Genomic DNA, 22,572 nt, shown 5'->3' with positions numbered 1-22,572 from the left:
TTACATCCAGCTCAACAGAGATACTTAAATTCCCTTCTGTTTATTCCTATTTCATAAGGAACCCCTGATGGACAGAGCAAGAGTTCCTCTAAAGCACATACCTTCCAGTATCATTCAAAAACTTTTCAATGAAAATGAACATCAGTTCAGACCAAGTATCATCGGAAGCGTTTCTCTCCTTCTTATTTGAACTTGTGTGTGCATATAGGCACACACGCGCACACATACACACACACACACACACACCCTTTTAGAATAGACAGGAGCGTGGTATGCTAGCTAAAGATTTGAGCACTTCAGTGTGAAAATGTAAGCACTCCATGCCAGGCCAGCCCTGCTGTGACATCAGAAACCCCCCACCAAAGAAAAACCACCCCTGGAAAGTAGTCAAGAAAGGGAAACGCCTCCTTGAAAGAGCCTGAGAAAGACAATCCTGATTCAGCCCATGCTGAAACTATACCCGAACACCACCAGGAAGTCCCTTCTTTCAGGGTGCTCCACTGCCCAGCAAACCCAGACCTGCCTTTGCGGAAGCCAGATCTCTGGAAAAGGGGGCTTCCCTGCTCTGACTCTGCTGTCTGCCCGGATCCATCGGCAGGGAGATCTTCCGACCCAGCCTAGCCAATGCAGATACAAAAGCTAGTAGCTGCACCACAAGCATACGTGTACACACACACACACACACACACACACACACACACACACACACACAACTTAATACATACGTACCTTTCACCCTCCATTGTGCGAGGCCCAGCGGGGGTGGTAGCCGCTGAACTGTGCATGCACCCGGAGATCGTAGCTCTGTTCTCGGTTCTCCCAGCCAACCAACAGGAGATCTGATCAGCAACAGTGATTCAGCATGGCTGCAAATGAAGCCTCCTCCCTCTCGATCCTCCTTCCTCTGACTTACTCCCAGCAGCTTCTACCGCAGAAGCGGCAGCAGCAGAAAATGTCTTACCCAGAGCTCCCTGCAGCCCTTTCAGCTGCTAAACGCAGCAACCCATTTGCTCCCCCTCCCCCGCAGGCTCGCTGCTGCTCCTCCGTCTCCTAGGAACAGCGCAGCTCCAGCGGCCCAAGTGCGGTGCCACCTTTCCAGCTGCCTCCACATCTGCCTAGGCATCCCCAGCTCTGGAGACTAGCTCACCCCGGGGGCTCCCATCTCCTGTGCCTACGCTGCAAAGGTTCAGGCAGTTCCTCACCAGCCCAAGAAACACTGGCCCCCGCCCTCCAACCCCACCCCTGCCCCCATAGTCTACAAGTCCGTCAGCCCGGCAGGATTGCTGGAATGAGGAGGCCCCTCTGTGGCTTGCAGTGGAGTATATCCACCTGGGGAAATCAGCTTATAGGTCACAGCTCACGTTCTGATTCCTCCTCACAAAATCTACAGTAGCTCTGACAGTCGGACAGATGGAGAGAAATTAGGGGGGAAAGAGTCTGATAGCTCTGAGAATGTGGAGAGAAATTTTATAAAGGGAACAGTAGACATAGGTGAAATGGAAACCAACCCTATTTTGCCTCCAGGGGCCAAAGATGACTGCAGTGAAGCCATCAAAATGAACACTGCACATGTTGATTTCCCTACAGGGTACTGAATGACCACAAATTTCATTGCACAACACTGAAGTATCTGCCCAAAGCACTGAAATTTAAATGAAACTGTGGCTCCAACTAGTCAGTCTCACTGAACCCCCATCTCCAGCCAAAGATCGCCTGTACCCTGTAATCTCCAGCTGCTGAGCTTCAATTTAGACTTTCGTAACTCTAAAACATCATCTTGGGAAGGCAGAAGGGCAGTCTGTGTCTCCTAGCCACAGCCAAGAGGCTTAATGGAAATTGAGGCAAATTGCCACTACTGATTGGTTAGCCACAGAAATGGGTTCAGAAGCTTCCTTAATGCCTCAGAAAAATCATACTTGAGCATCTCTATTCTAAATCATACATGAGCATCTCTATTGGCAAACCATCCAGGTCAAACCTAGGCTTTTCAGGATCTATGCTACCACTAGCTAGCTGAGCGACTTTCAGCCAAGTCTTCTTCCCACTTTGAACCTCAGATCCTCCTCCTCTATAACACAGGATCAGTCCAGGGTCCCTTTCAGCTCTAAAATCACACGATTCAAAAAATGCCTTAAATGTTCCATTTTGTTTGTTCATCTGTAAGACTGTTTAAGAAGAAATTTTTACTAGACTCTTAATATTTTGTAGAGGTCTTCAGGGAGGATAACATAATGTATGTGAAAGCAGGAGAGATGACTGTTTATTCTATGACTGTTAAAATTTCGACCTGTTGAATTTCTTCATTGCTACAAAGCCTTGAAACAGTGGAACAGGGGAAGGGGAGGCACATTGAGGTAACAGAAACTAGAAGTAACTTTTACAGACCCTGAATGGAAACTGGTAAGGTGTTATTCTCAAAGATTATCTCCCACTGACACCTCAGTGTCCTCTTAGATAAGGCCACTACCCCAACTCACTCTTTCTCAAACGAGATGCAGTCTGGGTTATTTTATTTACATCCTACAGCCCTAGATCACCACTTTTTCCTTTCACAATAACACCCCTCATATCTTTCTCCCTCTGTCCCTTCCTCCTCTAATCAGCCTTGTGGCTCGGCTCCAGATATTTCCTCTCGAGGTGAATCACAGGGACCAGGAGAAGCTGAACACCACAAACAAGGAAACTGAATCCCAGAATCCGTGCCAGAGTGCAGACATCCACCAGGAAGACAACTGGGTGATTCATAAAAGGAGCATAAGAATAAGATAAGTCTTTCTTTTACACCTTTATACCCTTATTGACCATTTTCCCATACAGGAAAGGGGGGAAACGTCACATCTAATAAACCAGAGAGAAAAGAAAAAGGTCAGAAAAGGAAATACTTACAGCTGAGTATATACAGATTTCATTCCACAGTCAATATAAAAATTTTACAGCACTTCCTTCACAACCTATTTTTGCTGTGCTAACCAATGTCACTACAATGTATGTGCTGAAACCATATTATTGCTACCTGCACACTTTATTAACCATTCACTGTATCCACAGAGGTACAGAGAACATTCAGAGAAGGTCATCTAACAAAATCAGGAACAGAGCTGAGTCAAGAATCAAGGTCTCCAGATTCCTGGCACAAAGTTCCCACCCTAACTTTCTCTAATTTCAGAGCTACATTTTACATTTTCTACTTTATTATCCAAATGTTCTTTGGGCCACAGTCTGAAACTATTTGCTTTAGGCTAATTTTCCTGACTGAACTTCAGATTAAGAAGAGATGCTATTGGATTCTTGCAGCAGAGGAAAATCAAATGGAACCAAATTGGTGTCTGCCTGGTGGGGAAGAGGTCCCATCCTTGAACTGCACAGCAACAGTATCTTAGGCCCACCTTCCCACACCCAAGGCTTCTCCACAGCTCACCAATTGTAGCTAGTGGCCCCAACTCTCCATCCAAAGCAATCTGCCCAGCCATCCACACCAAATTTGTACAGAATTCTTCAGCTTTATGTGGCTCAGGAAGAAACCATGTTAGGAAAAGAAACTGTTTTTATTTAACTGCTTTTGGTCTAGAAAGTTCTTTTCTCCACACTCCATCTCTCCACAGGGAGCCAGTACAGCATAGCTTATCTGGAAACAGTAAAATCAACCATTCTTTCCAAGTATCTTTTTTCTTTTTTTCACTTTTTTCTTCCTTCTCTAGGCATTCAGTTCCTCACATCTGCAGACACCATAACACAGTACAGTGGTCCGCCACCTGTGTGTCAGAACCATTGGCCTAGCTGGTTAAAACTGTACGAATCAGGTGGTCAAAATGCACAATGAAACTTTTTAGGGTTATGGAAATGTTCTGTATCTTGACTGTGGTAATACTGAGATGATTGTATACAACTACTACATTACATCAAACTAAACACTTAAAATGGGTGCATTTTATTTTATGTAAGTTATACCTAAATAAATCTGGGAAAAAAGCAAAAACACTACAGTGCCAGACTCGACCTCACACCTACAGAATTGGGGTCCAAGAAGCAGGAATTTCAATGAACTTCATAGGAGATTCTAATGCATAGCTAAATGTAAAGACCACTAAGAACAAAAGAAAAGAGCTCAAACAGCTCAAACCATCAGAATGAGAAAGACCAGGATCCAAACGTACTTAGCAGAAACATGACCCTTGGCAAATTACTTTATGTCTCAATTTTCTCATCTGCAAAAAGGAGATAATAATAGTACCTACTTCCTAGGACTGTGAGATTTCAATATAAAAGTCTATAAAGCACTTAGCATACAACCCTGCCTGCAATAAGCACCAGTAAACATTAGATATTTTCATTGCCTATGCCAATGTTATCAAACTACAGTCTTCGGTTCTGAGGTCAAGAAGAAAGTCTGCCAAACTACCTTGTGCCAGAAGCACAGACCCAGGCCTCCCCTGGAGCCACTTCCACATCTCCCATGATCCCTGCTACCAACTGGCCACCAAGGACTAAGCAAAATCAGAGCTAAATTAAGGCCCACCCACACCTGTATCACCAGAATTTCCCCTTAGATTCTGGACCACCTGAGGGGTAGATTTCCCCTAGAGGTGCTCTGACTGCCCCCGGAAATCAGGTAGAAACTGAAAAGGAACTTGAAGCCCACGAAATCAGGTAGAAACTGAAAAGGAACTTGAAGCCCACCTCATCCCAAGTAATACCTGGCCTCCCTCAGGATTCTTCCCCTGAGGGTGAAAGAACCCACCCATGTGCTGGGTGGTTTCAAGAATTTCATAACACATGGCACTTGTGTCACACTTTAAAGCTTACAATGCGCTTCACGTCCCTCATCTCCTTTAACTTAAGGTAACATTCCCTGGAAATTAACAGGTGCTCCCATCCCTGGCCATTTACTCTGGACGAGACTCTGTACTCAAGGCTTTACAGGTAACTTTCTCATATAATCATCATAACAAACCTGTGAGAATGGACTATTATCCCTGTATTAAATGTGAGATGTACACAAACACAACAGATTTTTGTAGACTGACTTCGTACCCTACAACTTTACTGAATGTGTTTATTAATTCAAACAGGTTCTTGATGGAGATCTTTGTAGAGTTTTCTACATATAATACCATGTGATACCATGCAAATTGTGACAAGTTTTACCTTTTCCTTTCCAATTTAGATCCTTTTTATTTCTTTTCCTTGCCTAATTGCTCTGGCTAGGAGTTCCAATACTATGTTGAATACAACTGGTGAAAGTGGACATCCTTGTCTTGTTCCTGACCTTAGAGGAAAAGATTTCAGCTGTTCACCATTGAGTATGATGTTGACTGTGGTTTTGTCATATATGGCCTTTATCATGTTGAGGTACATTTCTTCTATATATAATTTGTGGAGAGTTTTTGTTATAAATGGATGATGAATTCTGGCAATTTTTTTTTTTGCTTCTACTGAGAATCATATAATTTTTATCCTTCATTTTGTTGATGTGGTATATCACAGTGACTGATTTGCAGATGCTGAACGATTCTTGCAACCCTGGAATAAATCCCACTTGATCACAATGTATGATCCTTTTAATCTACTGTTGACTAATTCAGTTTGCTAATATTTTGTTAAGAATTTTTGTATCTATGTTAATCAGGGATATTGGCCTGTAATATTCTTGTGGCATCCTTGTCTGGTTTTAGTATTAGGATAATTGTGCCCTCATAAAGTGAGTTTGGAAGAGTTCCTTCCTCTGTTATAACTAATAAACAAATTTAGTAAAGTTGCAAAATAGAAAATCAATACACAAAAATCTACTGCATTCTATATACTAATAATGAACTATCAGAAAGAGAAATAAAAACACTATCCCATTTACAACTGCATCCAAAAAGAAATACTTAGGGAGAAATTAAACCAAGGAGGTGAAAGGTCTGTGTACTGAAAACTGTAAGACATGAACAAAAGCAATTTAAAAAGATACAACCAAAAGGAAAGATATGCCATGCTCAGTTAGAATATCATTAAAATGTCCATACTACCTGAAGCAACCTACAGATTCAGTGTAACCCTTATGAAAATTCCAATGGCATTTTTCAAAGATATAGAACAAATACTCCTAAATCTTGCATGGAAGTACAAAATACCCCCAAATAGGCCAAGTAATCTTGAGAAAGAAGAACAAAACTGGACGCATCATGCTCCTTGATTTCAAGCTACATTACAAAGCTATAGTAATCGAAATAATATGGTATTACCACAAAAGCAGACACATAGACCAACAGAACAGAGAACCTAGAAATAAACCCATATATAAATGATCGATTAATTTCTGACAAAGAGTCAAGAATAAAAAGTGGGGAAGGGCACCTGGGTGGCTCACTTGGTTAAGCATCCGACTTCAGCTCAGGTCATGATCTTGTGGTTTGTGAGTTCGAGCCCTGCATTGGGCTCTGTGCCGACAGCTCAAAGCTTAAAGCCTGCTTCAGAATTTGTTGACTCCCTCTTTCTCTGCCCCTCCCCTGCTCACGCTCTATCTCTGTCTCTCAAAAAAATAAATGTTAAAAAGAAAAAATACACAGTGGGGAAAGGACAGTCCCTTTAGTAAATGAGGTTGGGAAAATTGGAAAGCCACACACGAAAGAGTAAAACTAAACCAGTACCTGACACCATACACAAAAAATCAACGCAAAACTGATTAAAAACTTGAATGTAAGACCTGAAACCATAAAATTCCTAGAAGAAAACATCAGCAGTAAGCTCTTTGACAAAGGTCTTGGCAATGACTTTTTGTTAATCTGACACCAAAAGCAAAAATAAATGAGATCACATCGTACTAAAACTCTTGTTCACAGCAAACAATCAACAAAATAAAAAGGCAACCTACTGAATGGGAGAAAATATTTTCAAGTCATATCTCTGATAAGGGGCTAATATCCAAAATATATGAAGAACTCATATAACTCAACTGCATAAAAACAATCCAATTTAAAAATGGGCAGAGGATCTGAATAGACATCTTTCTAAGGAAGGCATACAGATGGCCAACAGGTACATGAAAAGATGCTCAACATCACTCATCATCAGGGAAATGCAAATCAAAACCTCATACCTCTTAGAATGGCTAGTATCAAAAAGACAAAAAATAACAAGTGTGGAGAAAAGGGAGCCAGAGTGCACTGTTGGTGGGAATGTAAATTGTACAGCCACAATGGAAAACAGTATGGATGTTCCTCAAAAAATCGACAATGAAACTACATTTGATCCAGCAAATTCCACTTCTGAAGAAAATGAAAACACTAACTCAAAAAGATATCTATATATCTGCACACCCACGTTCACTATAACATTTTTCACAATAGACAAGGCATGGAAACAACCATAAGGTTGTATGTATGTATGTGTATACACACACACGTACAGTGGAGTATTATTCAACCATAAAAAAGAAATCTTACCATTTGTGACAACATGGGTGGACCCCATTGGCGTTACAAGTGAAATGAGTTGGAAAGAGAAAGAAAGATACCGCATGATCTCTCTCAGAATCTAAAAAAGACAAAACAAAACAAGCAAGCTCATAGAGAAGAGACTAGTCATCATCAGAGGCAGGGGTGAGGGGAGAGAGAAATGGGTGAAGGGGGTCTATAGGCAAAAAGAAGTTATTTTCAAAAGTAATCAAATAAACATGAGTTCCACCAGAACATACATCATACATGTGAGGAAACTAAGATTCTGAGAGTTAAATGGCTTGACCACAGCCTCAAAGGTTTGAACCCAGGTGTGCCTGACTCCAAAGACCAGTATTAACTACTGTGCATGGCAGGCATTTTCTCCCTCTTACTACTTCCATTTCAGAGATAAGCCAACTGAGGCTGAGAGAAAGAAAGCAACTGGCTCAAGATCACCCAGTTGACTAGGGGACCAAGTGGGACATAGAACCAGGTCCTCATAAGCCTGGCTTAACACCTCTTCCACCTCACCTATCAACAGGAGAACAACAGCAAATGAACTCCTTAAAGATATTAACACAGGCTGGTATCTAATGCTTCCAAACACTTACTACTATAAAATCCTTTACTATAGACTCCTCTGGTCCCTTGGCTTACCAATCAGACCTAGCCAAAGACTGCTCTTGGGGACAGCTGGGAGCACACCGCTGGACCCCATCTGAGTCAAAGAAAAACCAGACCAACTATACCAGCAAGCAGGGGGCTTCACACCACTGTTAGTACTTTGTGAACACTCAAATTCAGGACCTTTGTAAAAATTCCTTCCTCTCTGGAATCAGCAGCTGGTGCCCTCTGCTGGCAAATATGTACATCTCTTCATAATAAAAGCTAGACCTAATCACTTACACCAATGACCTAAATAGAGGGAGGCAATCTGCTTCCTTCACAGAATATTCTGTTCAAAAATGAGTATTAATTCCTACTTACAACTTTTTCATAGGTAGTTTTAATTTTAAATTGACTGCACTGGTTCTCTACCTGCAGAACTCTATCTCCTGTCTCACCTCCTTGGTTCTTTCCTTTCTGGGTACAAAGAAAACTGTTTTTGTTTTGTTTTGTTTTGTTTTGTTTTGTTTTGTTTTGTTTTACATGAAAATGTAAAATACAGATAAGGCATAGCACCAAAATCAAGAATACGTGATGTGTACGCGAATGAGGTCAGGTCTGCACATCTAGCAGGTACAGAGAATTGAGAGAGACACAATGCTTGAACATAATGTAAAACCCATGAGCAAGAATGTTCAAACATTCTGGTCACTCACCACAGCTGCATTCTTACAACACAGTCTCACGGACTATTTCAGTCTGTCTATGCAATGGGCTGTACCAGGGAGCTACAACATAAATCCTACATGAATAAAATGCCAAAGAGCTTACAAGCAGGTTGGGGAAATTACACATGGAAACATATAAACAATGGTGAAACAACAACAACAACAACAACATACAACAACAACAAGAGATTCAAGAGAAGTGCAGAAAGGGACTGGGAACTCAGTGTAGGAGGACACAACTTTCAATTTGGGGGAGGAGGGAGCAGGGCCAAAGGAAGAGAAATAAAGGTGCACACTGGGTAAGTAATTTTGTGGAGGTTTAAAAAGGATATTCGTAATTGTAAATAGTTGCAACTAGGTAATTACAATTTCTCATGACTTCACTTAAAATTAAACAACAACAATTTAAAAGGTTCATTTAATCCTGCTACTTTAATATACTTACATATTATATACTACATTAAATAATACATGTTACTACATATTTTTGTAATTTTTTATTGTGGTGGAATATACATATAACTTACCATTTTAACTGTTTTTAAGTGTACAATTCAGTGGCATTAAGTACATTCACAATGTTGTACAACCATCACCTCTATTCATCTCCAGAACTTTTTCATCATTCCCACAGAAACTCCACTAAACAGTTAACTCTCTATTCTCTCTCCTCCCCCAAGGCCCTGGTAATCTCTATTCTTACTTTCTGTTTCTATGAACTAGTCTATTCTAAACACCTCATATAAGTGCAATCATACAGTTGTCCTTTTGTATCTGGCTTATTTCATTTAGCATAATGCTTTCAAGGTTCACCCATGTTGTAGCATGTGTCAGAATTTCATTTTTTATGACTGAATAATATTCCATTGTATGTATACACCACATTTTGTTCATCCATTCACCTACTGACGGACAACAGGTTTCTAACACTTCACCCTTTCACAGAGCACAATCCAGTAAACATTTCCCTGGTCACTCTCCACAACCACATTCTTACAATGCAGTCTCATGGACTATTTCAGTCTGTCTATGCAATGGGCTGTACCAGGGAGCTACAACATAAATCCTACATGAATACAATGCCAAAAAGCTTACAAGCTGGTTGGAGAAATTATACACATGAAAACATATAACTAACGGCAAACAACAACAACAACACAGAGCACAATTTAGTAAACATTTCCCCAATGTTTAACATTTATAGTTTTAATCTCTTTTTATAGACAATGTTATAATAACTGCACAAAGCCTGTTTCTCCTTTCACTGAATTGTTTTCTTAGGTTAAACTCCTAGTATTGGAGTCCTAGAGCCAAAGGATATGATTAATTTCATAGTTCTTACTAAGTACATCCATATTTGCCCTCCTTATTCATCAACTTTCCCAGCCTATGGAGAAGTTACTGTCTGCAATTTCAGTTGTAAAAGTACAAAACTGTGATTAAAATCATTTGGAAGGTAACAAACAAATAGTTCTACCAATTGAAAATAAAAGCTTTCAAGCTCACAGCTTTATGGATCCAGAGATTTGAGGGCAACTGGCTGTGACTCTGAAGTCAGAAAGCAGAAATTGAGAAGACAGAGATCTGTCAAATGGGCATTTTTGCCATAATCTCCCTTCTGTGACCCAAGTCTCATCTTCTCTTTATCAAATTCTTCTCATTAAAAGATCAGGACAGGATAACTTCCTTCCCAAGGGAGTAATACAAAGTCATAAAATCAGACCAGCTTGCTATACATTTCATTGCAGAGACTTTACAAGCAAACAAAATGTGATCCTTCTAACATACTGACATAACTACATCTGTTAGGGGATGCTGCTGCTTCTAATAGTTATATTTCTTTTCTCCCTAAGGAATCATTTATGGTGCCTATGTCAACAATTTCCTTCACTTAGATCATTTTAAAGACCGATATAAGGCGGTCCTTTTTATAAACTTGCTTACAAAGGATGTACATGATGGCAGTGAGTCTTCCCATGCTCAAAACTGCCAGAAGCCTCTCAAAACTGCTCGAAGATATAATAAATGAAAAGACCTAGAGCTTTTAAAGAAATTAACAAAGTAAAAACTTCCCAGAAGAGCTCTCCATTCAACATAGGGCTGGCTGACCTATGTGACAGGTTTTTTGAAAACTCCACCTTCTACGCACAACATGATGTTTTCCACTTAAATTGATAACACACACACACACACACACACACACACACACACACACACACACATCACCTGTGTCTGGTGTTCCCAAGACCAACACAACACTGAGAGACTAGCTACAAGAAATCACAGAACTCAGCACTAAGTGTACTCACAGCTAAAGTTTAATAGTCACATAGTTAAGGATACACAGTCCAATCATAAGGAAAAAAGACACAGGTAGTCTAGAGGAATCCATGTACAAAACCTCTCTTTGCTCTCTCCCTACCATGAGGGGTCACAGAGAATACGCTTCTGTGTAATGTTGCTGCCAAAGACTCAGTACTCAAGGTTTTATAGGCACTCACTATCTAGCACTTATCAAAATTCCAGACTCCCAGAAGGAAAGGTGTTTAGCATAGATCAGATTGCAAGTGAACCTAGACAGTCTAGACACAGTGGACCACCCTTCTCAGTTAGGAACATTCCCTCAATCGAAGTGCCCTGACAAGGGTCAATCTTGCAAGGAGGCCCTCTACAGAGAGCACAGCACCAATTAAAGATTCATTTCAGCCAAGTATAATCAATCTCTCTCATATATACACACATATATATATGTATATATACACACACACATATATATTACACATACACATGTAGAATTAAAGAGATTGTGGGTTTTTTCACCTTAGGCCAAGTTGCTCTCGTTGCTTTGCTCATTAACCCTCATTGAAAGCAACTATACCAAAGGAATAGGAATTCTGTTCTAACAGATGGAAAGCCAGAGAGACTATTAAAAATCAAGGCAGATAATTACACTCCTCTGTTCAAACTCTGAAATGGTGCACCATTCATGTGGCAAAAGCCAAAATCCTTACAACAGCTTCCAAGTCCCAGCATGGTCTGGCCACTCTCTGACCTGATCAGTCACTCCTTTGCTCCTCTTCCCCCACCATCACCAACTTGCTCGTCCTCAAAAAGGTCAGGCACAATACTACCCCAGAGCTTCTGCTTTCCTAATCCTCTACCTGTAATGCTCTTCCCCTATATATCTGCACTACTCACTTCCCCATTTCCTTAAAGTGTTTCCTCAATTGTCACTTTCTCTGAGAGACCTATCTATACCACCCTATTTTTTTTTCAATATATGAAATTTATTGTCAAATTGGTTTCCATACAACACCCAGTGCTCATCCCAAAAGGTGCCCTCCTCAATACCCATCACCCACCCTCCCCTCCCTCCCACCCCCATCAACCCTCAGTTTGTTCTCAGTTTTTAACAGTCTCCTATGCTTTGGCTCTCTCCCACTCTAACCTCTTTTTTTTTTTTTTTCCTTCCCCTCCCCCATGGGTTTCTGTTAAGTTTCTCAGGATTCACATAAGAGTGAAACCATATGGTATCTGTCTTTCTCTGTATGGCTTATTTCACTTAGCATCACACTCTCCAGTTCCATCCATGTTGCTACAAAAGGCCATATTTCATTCTTTCTCATTGCCACGTAGTATTCCATTGTGTATATAAACCACAATTTCTTTATCCATTCATCAGTTGATGGACATTTAGGCTCTTTCCATAATTTGGCTATTGTTGAGAGGGCTGCTATAAACATTGGGGTACAAGTGCCCCTATGCATCAGTACTCCTGTATCCCTTGGGTAAATTCCTAGCAGTGCTATTGCTGGGTCATAGGGTAGGTCTATTTTTAATTTTCTGAGGAACCTCCACACTGCTTTCCAGAGCGGCTGCACCAATTTGCATTCCCATCAACAGTGGAAGAGGGTTCCCGTTTCTCCACATCCTCTCCAGCATCTATAGTCTCCTGATTTGTTCATTTTGGCCACTCTGACTGGCGTGAGGTGATATCTGAGTGTGGTTTTGATTTGTATTTCCCTGATAAGGAGCGACGTTGAACATCTTTTCATGTGCCTGTTGGCCATCCGGATGACTTCTTTAGAGAAGTGTCTATACCACCCTATTTTAAAATGCACCATTTTCACAAACATCCTGCCTTACAGCACTCCCTATTCCTTAAGTTAATTTTTCTATACCATTCACTCATCATCTTCTAACATACCATGCAATTTATTGTATTTCATTGTCTGTCTCTCTCCACTAAAATATAAACCCTACTGAGGGCAGGGATTTTTGTCTCTTGTTCACTGCTGTATTTTCAGCTAAATCATAGGCAGAAGAGTCATAACTTTAACCTAACACAGTAGGAAATAAGGACACTAAATTTCAAACAATGTGAGAAAACTCATGACAGGAAAGGAAAGTAACTTAGAGCAAATAGCTAGGTCTTCTCCAAGTTTGATGGTACCTGGAAGATCAAGTCATTAGAAAAGGTGGAAGGGATTTAAAATTTTTCACTAACAAAATAAAAGAAAACACAGGTGTTAATAAAAGGAATTATTTACAAGGCTGTGGACACAGGAATATCAACGTCTGGGAACCATCTTGGGGTTAGCAACAGCAAATCTGAAGTGACTATAGGAGGGAGGGGTCACCAAGAGCCAGAACCTAGAGCTGTGAGAGAGCTATTGAATAGAGCTGTGGCCAATAAAAATCTGTCTGCTGAATACAAATGTGTATTTGGGGAGCAGGAGGAACATATATGTGGACCTCACCTCTCTCTCACTCTTAAGATCTCCTGCTGGTTTCTCCCAGTGCCTAAACCCAAGAAACCAAAGAAGACAGTATGCATCAACAGTGCAAGAGGGTTCCCATTTCTCCACATCCTCTCCAGCATCTATAGTCTCCTGATTGGTTCATTTTAGCCACTCCGACTGGTGTGAGGTAATATCTCAGTGTGGTTTTGATTTGTAGTTCCCTGATGAGGAGTGACATTGAGTATCTTTTCATGGCCTGTTGGCCATCTGGAGGTCTTCTTTAGAGAAGTGTCTATTCATGTTTTCTGCCCATTTCTTCACTGGATTGTTTTTTGGGTGTGGAGTTTGGTCCTTTATAGATTTTGGATACTAGCCCTTTGATACGTCATTTGCAAATATCTTTTCCCATTCCATCGGTTGCCTTTTAGTTTTGTTGATTGTTTCCTTTGCAGTGCAGAAGCTCTTTAACTTCATGAGGTCCCAATAGTTCATTTTTGCTTTTAATTCCCTTGCCTTTGGAGATGACGTGTCAAGTATAGGGGCACTTGTACTGCAATGTTTATAGCAGCACTTTCAACAACAGCCGAAGTATGGAAAGAGCCTAAATGTCCATCAACTGATGAATGGATAAAGAAATTGTGGTTTATATATACGATGGAATACTACTTGGCAATGAGAAAGAATGAAATATGGCCTTTTGTAGCAACATGGATGGAAGTGGAGAGTGTTATGCTAAGTGAAATAAGTCATACAGAGAAAGACAGATACCGTATGTTTTCACTCTTATGTGGATCCTGAGAAACTTAACAGAAGACCACGGGGGAGGGGAAGGAAAAAAAAAGTTAGGGAGGGAGGGAGCCAAACCATAAGAGACCCTTAAAAACTGAGAAGAAACTGAGGGTTGATGGAGGGTGGGAGGGAGGGGAAAGTGTGTGATGGGCATTGAGGAGGGCACCCGTTGGGATGAGCACTGGGTGTTGTATGGAAACCAATTTGACAATAAGTTTCAAATTAAAAAAAAAAAAAGCGTATGCAGTTCTTTAAGAATCAAGTTCCCAAGAACACCTTAAGAGAAAGATGGAGAGTGGGCCTGGAGAGGCAAAGAGTAATGGTTAGCATAGTAACCATTTTGTAATGCTATAAGCTATGTGCAAAAGACACAATACATTAAAGTGCTTACCAGCATCTTCACCTATGTTCCAAACCTTCCTTCTAAATCTCTTCTTCCCATTCCCAGGGGCATCACCATCCTCCGAGTTACACAGTAATTCTCATTAAACTACTCCTTCCTTCCTTGTTCCTTACATATCCAGTCATATGACAATTTTACTTTCACAGCTTCCTACAAATCCCCTCAGTTAATTTCCAGCACTACCCCCCTTGTTCATGATCTCTTTTCTTACCTGATTAACATCAGTTGTCTTAACAACCTTGTCACCCAAAATATCATTGAAATGCCAACTATTTTACTCAGTGCTAGGGAGTTAATCTGTCTAAATTGCACCCACTACCACTATTATTGCTCAGTAACCTCTAGTGACTTCCACTGCCTGCCAGATAAGGTCCAAACTCCCTAGCACTGAGTAAAAGACCTGAGTAACGTGGTTTCAACTTCTTCCAATTTATTTTCCACAAATCTCCTTTACCCTTAGTACAAATTAGCCACGTGTATCTGAAGTTTAGTGGGAACAGCATGAACATCGAAATCAGACTTGGACTCAACCCCAACTCAACCTTTCTGCCAGGTGAGTGGCCTTGGAAAAGTTACTGAATCTTTCTGAGGTGAGCTTCAGCCACCAATCTGTGAAGGAGAGGATTAGCGAATGGATCCAGTCAGAACATTTGTAAATGTAATTAGTACAGTGCTTAGCACACAGGCTCCAGGTCACTGCCTATTTGACCCTTTACCTGCAATTACCTCTTTCTTCCCAATCGTCTCCATTTGGCCAATTTTTTATTGGCCAGTGCTCTATCCTCCACAATGCTGTTCTTGATCTTTCTTCCTAACTAGAAGTCACTTCTCCTCAACATTAACATAATTTATACCTTCCTTATAATAACAAATACTTAAACACTTACAGGTAGCTATCATGGTTCATCTCTCTCCTACTGGAGTTAAAACAGCAGAGGTTTAGGGGGCTCCCATATTCAAGCTCACCCAACAAGTGAAGGGCAAAGGCTGGGTTAAAAACAGTATTTTTAATCACAGTATTAAGAATGATCTAGACTATATATGCCTATGTCACTACTCTTTTTGAGACAGTTACTCATTCACCTCATTAACTGTGCAAATATCGTGTGGTTGGGGGTTAAATAAAGGTACACCTTTTGCTAGGCAGTCGTAACTGTTATCAGAGGTCATAATGTTAACATTACTATGTGCCAGACAAGATAGTTTAAGTCCTTTAAATGGATTTTTTCACTCAATCTGTTCAACAACCCTGTGAGACAGGTATCAGGTAAAAGTCTCTCCTTTTTGAAGACAAGGAAACTGAGGTTCAGGCCAAATTGTTCAAGGTCACAAAACTAGAAAGTGACATCTTCAGACATCTTGTCTATTTGATGCAAAAAAAAAAAAAAAAAAAAAAAGTCCTTAAGGACTATGAAATATTAAATCAGATGCTTACTCTGAGGCCAATTATATTTGCAACATAAGCATCAGAAAACAAAAAATGCACCTTTCATATGGTATCCAAATAAGTAATCAGAGAAAGAGTGAAGCTTTAATAAAATCCAAGAATGTATACTAAATAACAATGGAACTAACTCCAATTTGTATGGTGTAAACAACCTAAACGGTGCATGATGCTGAAAAGGAAAGGATCCACCATTTCAAAACAAATTGAATTCCAATCAGAATGGAAGTTATTTGAAGACAGAAATCATGTATGTCTCACTGCTGTGTATCTCCAGAGCCTAGATGTCTTTTGCACAAAGGTAATCAATACCTGATAAAACTGATGGTAAACACTGGAAAATACACATGTCGTTTAAATGGTAAAAGTTCACATCAGAGAATTTTAGAGCAGATGGATGTCACAAAACTCTTTCGGGTGGTTTTCGGAGGGGTGGGTGGTGTTTGTTTCAAGCAAACCGAAATAATAAAAGAATCAAAGGAGCCTAAGAAAATCTGCCTAGGTAGAAAAGGAAGCACAGATAAGAATGCCTAGCAAGGTAGCTTCTTGAATCTTTTTGTTCTTTGAATATTCAACTCATCCAGCTCCAAGTGCAAGTAAAAAAGGAGCTATAAAAGTAAATACATGAGACTCAAGCGCCCTTTCTACCCTTCCTACTTTGGGATTTCTATTTTAAGAGCAGTTTTCAAATATCACCTTTTTATGATAAACGTTTTATCTAGTAGCATTTAAATTCTCATTTAGGGAAAATGTGAAGTTCACCCAAAAGCAAGTTCCAAAGTCAAAGGCTAATTTTCTGAAACCAGTTAGTTGTAGGTCTTTGAAATGAGCAATAAATTCTATTTCCCAACAAATTCCACACGTTATATTTAGTAAAAGACTAAATGTAAGCATCAAGAACATTCACAATGTGCTAAAGTCAAATTCAATTTGAGGCTAATAATTCATGCCCACTTATTTCTCAAATACTGCCTCCCCCCAAATTATACAAATATTAACTCCATTTTAAAAATCAAATTTAGAGAACACATAACTTTTCAATTATGGCTAATTCAGTTTCTTTTCTATAAGAAACTTTTCTTACAGAAAAGAAACTGAATTAAAAAGAAACTGAATTACTGTAGAAGTTATTTCTAACAAAATTCTATTTTAAAATCAACTAATAAGTCAAAATATTGGAAAGATATTTACAAGATGAAAATGCAAGAATGGTAAGGATGCTGCTAACTTTAGCTTAATAAAAGGGGTCTTCAAAGTATGAATTATACTCCTTATGGAAAGATTCATTAATATGCACTGATTATCATTTCCCACTTAATATTTCAACCGTTTTGGTTTTCTAACATTGAATACTTTTAAGTTCTGCCTCCCTTAAGCTGATTTTGCTACCAATACTTCACAAAAACCATCAATCATAATGCAAAATAATTTCAAAAAATAGATGATGTGCTTTTAAGGTCTTTGTGGTCTAGTAATGGCAAGAAAAAATGTAAACAGCCCAATACATCATGATCTGCATTTTGGTCTAAGGTGTGGAATGTCCTTGACCAACTCAACCTAAATGACAAAACTAGTGCAAATGTCTCTCATGTTTAACATTGTGGGTCAGTGAAATGACCCACAAAAAGAAGTCCCCACTACTGCTTATATGTCTGACTAAAATGCTCACACTCTATCATAATTGTTTAAATTCCCACCACCCAAACTAAACCGTGGGTATCATGTTGTGAGCAAGGGCTCATCCTTACTTTTTAGCTAAGTCATGTCCAATAAATTGTTTAATGAATTATAGGAACTCATCCAAAGATTCCTCTTCAAAGCTGTTACTGAATAATTACCAAACAAGACTAAAAACTAAGAGTATGAAGTTGGAAAGGATCTAAGCAATTAGTCTCCACATCACAGGAAAAAGAAGTCCAAAGAAAATAAATTGACTTACCAAGGTTAAATAGTAAAAGAAAATAAGTGGACTTACCAAGGTTAAATAGTAAGATCTGAATTCACATTTCAACTGGAAATTGAGATTTTGGGCATTGCCCACCTCTGATCCAGAGTAAATCTCTCCCAGTATACCACTTCCCATCTGTTCTTTTGTATTCTTTCTCAGAGTTTCTTGAGGAAGTACTTAGCAAATCACTTAAAATTCAACTTTTATAAAAGCGATTTCTGCAGTGAAAAATCTCTATTCACACACAACTAAAATATGATGCTACACATTTTAGGTAGAATGAACTAGTAAAGAACAATAAACTGCCTATTTATTGCTATAAAATCCCAGACCTTAACGTACAGTCCCTTCAGAATATAAGGGCACTACTAAGGCGCTTTTTTTTTAATGGAGATAAATTATGTATTTTTTAATCAACTTTCTCACAAAAAAACTGAAACACAAAGTTGGGCGGAAAGTTGACAGAAGTAAAATTGAAAATGTTAGGACTGTAAATATCCAAAAAATCCTTTTAAGGCTCTAGCAGATTTCTTAAAGAACTATCTGGATACCAGTATAACCAACAGCTTCAACCAGGCTCCCAAACTTGTTTTTTCTGCTTTTAAATGTTTAAATGGCAACACAAGGCTTGCAAAAAGTTTTAAATTATGAGAAGAAAAACTGGAAACATGCCAATCAATAAATTATGGTGTGTTTTTTTACTACAGCACACCATAGAGTCATATAAGATACGTGTAGAAATATGGAAGGCCATCTTTGATGTTAAAATTCAGATATATGCATATGTAACTATTCATCTTGCTATGCAAGTTATGCAAAGAAAAGATCTAGAAGTAGACTGTTAACACAGGTTATCTCGGCATTAGGAGAAAATGGGAGGAGCAATTTTTTTTTCTCCCTTTACAATATGCTTTTTAAAAATAAGGGAAAAGATGCCTATTTCTTGTTCCCAATAGCTACATGATCTTAAGCAAATTACTTAAATTAGGTAAGCCCATAGCTAATACATAACACAGAGATAACAGGATATCATCAAAGAATTATTCTAAGGACTGAAATAAATCATGCACATAAAATACTTAACACAAGACACATAGCAAACATAATCAGTGGTACCTTTCTTATTTTTTCAGACAGTAATGAAATGTCCTAAGTAATATATATAGCCATCATATGGAAAAACTGGTAAACATTTCTGCAGTAAAAACTAATGGAGAAAACAAAAAGGGAAGATAGCAATATAATGGTCCTCATAGGTCATTAGCTATTATATCACGTATAATCTAGCTTTGAAATTTTTCAGTCAAATGTTTTCACTAAATTACCCTAACGCTTTAAAAAAGCCACAAGGGAAGATGTACCTTTCTGTATGTATACTAAGAATTGACAAATACTTAAGACACCACAAAACTGGTACATTCTCAGTCTAGCACGTTTAACTGTGAGGTAACCATCTCATCAATTAAGTATACATTTGACCAGCAAGAACATATCTGCAAGGATAAAAATCACTGCATTGTTCATAACAGCAAGAGAAGAATCATTTAAGTTCCACCTCCCTTAAGCTGATTTTGCTGCTCTTGCTAACAGCAAGAGAAGAAACCTCATTCCATCAAAAGAAGGAATATTTTAAGTTGTAAAAAGCCATACTATGGAACATTTACAGTTGACCCTATACAGTTGACCTGAGGAGCATACAAAAAAGAGCTAGCTGAATATACATCTATGAGTGATTATCCTTGAGGACTGGCTCATATTAGTAAAATACTTTTCATTTAGTTTGATTTATAACCAGTTATTTGTTTAACCCTAATAAATTTATTTTTAAAATACACCAGCCCCAAGAGTCAATAAAACCTCATATTTTCTATTTCCTACTAATATTGCTATTTTCTGTAACTTGAATTACAATCCAAGTGTTATGCAACATAACAATTTTTTAAGTAACAAATTGTAGAAAGCAGCTTTCTTCGGTTTCACCTTTTAAGGGACTTTCTATTGAAAAAAAAACCTTAATGTATTTTCACTTTTAAGAGAAAGCATAAAACAAAGGCACATCAAAGTAATCTGCAATGAGACATTAAGAAAAAAGCATTGCCCTACTCTGGTTTAGGGGCAATCTTTGTTGCCCTATTTCAGATGCAAACAAAATCAGGCCTTCTTAAACAGAACAGAATATTTCCCAGTGAACAAAACCTTACACTCAGTAAGTTGATCAAAATGGGAGAGACTAACCCAAATGTTATCTTTCTGGGTAAAATCCATATACCGACTAGATGCAATTCTGATCAAATCAATCCAACATCCAAAAGCCCACTTTCAGTCAGCAAAGACACAGGCACACAAAATTTAACATAAAATGCAAATTCTCAGATTGGAGAAAAGCAAACACTTAAAAAGTAAAGAAGCCTATCAAATAACTGACACTGTCACTTCTGGTTGAGGAAAATAATGATAAATACTTAATTTTCAAGTATCCTCAATCCTTTAGCCTTGCTTAAAAACAAAAATTTATCATGAAGCAGATTTAAATAAGAAATCTATGTTCAAAATCGCTAAATTATAGGAGGAAACAATCAGTTTATCATTCTACAATTATCCCTATGAACATTAACCAGCTGCAAGCTTAAAATTTAAAGTTACTAACAATCTTTAAATACCTTTGAAAACATTCAATTAATGATTACAACTGAATTTATACTAAAAATACTGTAAATGCAAAAGTTATTCACAAGAGGGAGAGAAAAAGTAAGTTCATTTTGTATAATCTTTCAAATTAGACTCAAGCATGGCACAAAAAAAACTGTATTCAGTACGGACTAGATTCTGTACCACCTTTTCCCATAAATTTTTTCTTAAATTTTAATGTTCAGATAGCTCTCATAGGTGAAAGGACTTAATACAACTCATTACCCCCAAAAAAGAAAAAAAAAAAAAAACCATCAAAACCGCTTGCATAAAAGTTGACAAGAGGAATTCCATAAAAACTAAATACCACTATGCTTTTGCCTTCACTAAATAACCAGTCCAGATTACAGGAATCTGTAAATACATGACAAGGGATCTGTAAAGGTAAAGACATGACAAAGAGTTACTAATATACCAAAACAGCACCTTGAAGTGTCTAATTAACAGGTAATCCTTTTATATAATTCATTTTACTTTTTAGAAATCACTATGTAGGGAAGGCAAAATGATAACCTTATTAGACTCTGGAAACCCTCCAAAAGTTGGAGTGTTCCAAATGACCCAAAAGAAATATATCTTTCCACTAAAGCTGAATAAAAGGCAGAGTAATAATTATAATGAAAACTTTAAGCGTATCATTTTCTGTATCTTAGACGCACCCAAAAATCAAGACTCAACTACCAAATGAAAAAGCCCATGTGTAGTGTTTCACTAAGAGTGAAAAATGAATTTAAGGAAACCATAGAACCATTGAAGAGCAAAAGATCTGACGATATTTATTCAATATGCAAAAACATCTATCCCATTTGTCACAGAGGTATACTTAAATATTTGTAGCAAGCATCAGCAACTACTGAGCAGCCATAATCTAGCCTAGCAATCTTGACCTTTCTTCCTAGCTCTCAAAAGGAAAACCCTAGCTAGCAATTAAGATTTAAAAATTGACAAGAATTAGAGATTAAGAAATATACGGTTAACAAGAACTAAAAAAATGCCAATGCTAAAATAGTCTTTTTTACTTTAAAGCCCATTAATATCCCCTCAGAAAGCTTACTATATACATTTGGGCTTTGGAATTGCAATGTTCAAGTTAAAAATTTTACCATAACATCAAATCAAGTGTACTAGATTATAGGTACTCTGAAGCCACCCACCAGGTTATACATACTCTCACTCAATCATGTAAAGAATTGAATTCTTTATTTGTGATATCCATAAACGTTGCTATTCTATATTTCTATCCAGGAAAGCAATTTTCTCCTATATCATTGTTTTGTTTTGTTTTGTTTTTTTTATAAACAACAACTTGAATTCTATTGCATGAAAGGGCTACAAATATACATTTGTTAACCAAGCAGAATACACAAATATTTTGCTTTACAACTTGCACCTAAGACACCAGTACATGTAGCTGGTTCATTAGTTGTCATAGCAATTTGGGGCCACTGCCCAAGCTATGCATAGCAGTTTACATTTTCAAATCTCATGTAGAAAGGGCAATTGTGATATGAATTGTTAACTACATTCCCGTAAAGCCCATCTTAGTTACAAGAAAATGTGTAACCAAAGTCTGAACAGATTTTTGATGGCAAAACTTGTAAAACTGATGCAATTATCCTAAACAAGATTTTTTAACAAATTGTTTTGCAGATACACTGCCATTCTGCCAGTAGATGGTGCTACAAAGGTGGGGGGAAGGATTTCCAAGAGGACAACAGTTCAGCTATAGGAAAAAACGTTTAAATCTGCTCTGAAAATACAAAAATGCATTTAGTTTAAGGGTAAAATATAACCCTTATTTGT

The 22,572-nt window shown here is 38.3% G+C and overlaps 1 protein-coding gene across 9 annotated transcripts in view; it reads right to left on the bottom strand.

The window, feature by feature from the left end:
• Positions 1-22,572, bottom strand: part of KLHL3 (kelch like family member 3) — a 278,377-nt gene that overhangs the window by 114,397 nt on the left and 141,408 nt on the right. For 3 of the 9 annotated variants that reach the window (XM_058735748.1, XM_058735762.1, XM_058735755.1), the window contains one exon: positions 730-839. The exons of 4 other annotated variants lie outside the window; for them this stretch is intronic. In XM_058735748.1, coding sequence (XP_058591731.1) covers positions 730-839 — 110 coding nt within the window. Of the gene's footprint in view, positions 1-729; positions 1,174-22,572 lie in introns of those variants that run through there. 2 more of the 9 variants (XM_058735758.1, XM_058735776.1) reach the window with 1 other exon arrangement.

Source organism: Neofelis nebulosa, chromosome 1 (assembly GCF_028018385.1).
Source record: "Neofelis nebulosa isolate mNeoNeb1 chromosome 1, mNeoNeb1.pri, whole genome shotgun sequence".
In the NCBI taxonomy this organism is placed as follows: domain Eukaryota; kingdom Metazoa; phylum Chordata; class Mammalia; order Carnivora; family Felidae; genus Neofelis; species Neofelis nebulosa.
Note: the sequence above shows the minus strand (reverse complement) of the source record. Positions and strands in the feature narration are given on the sequence as shown.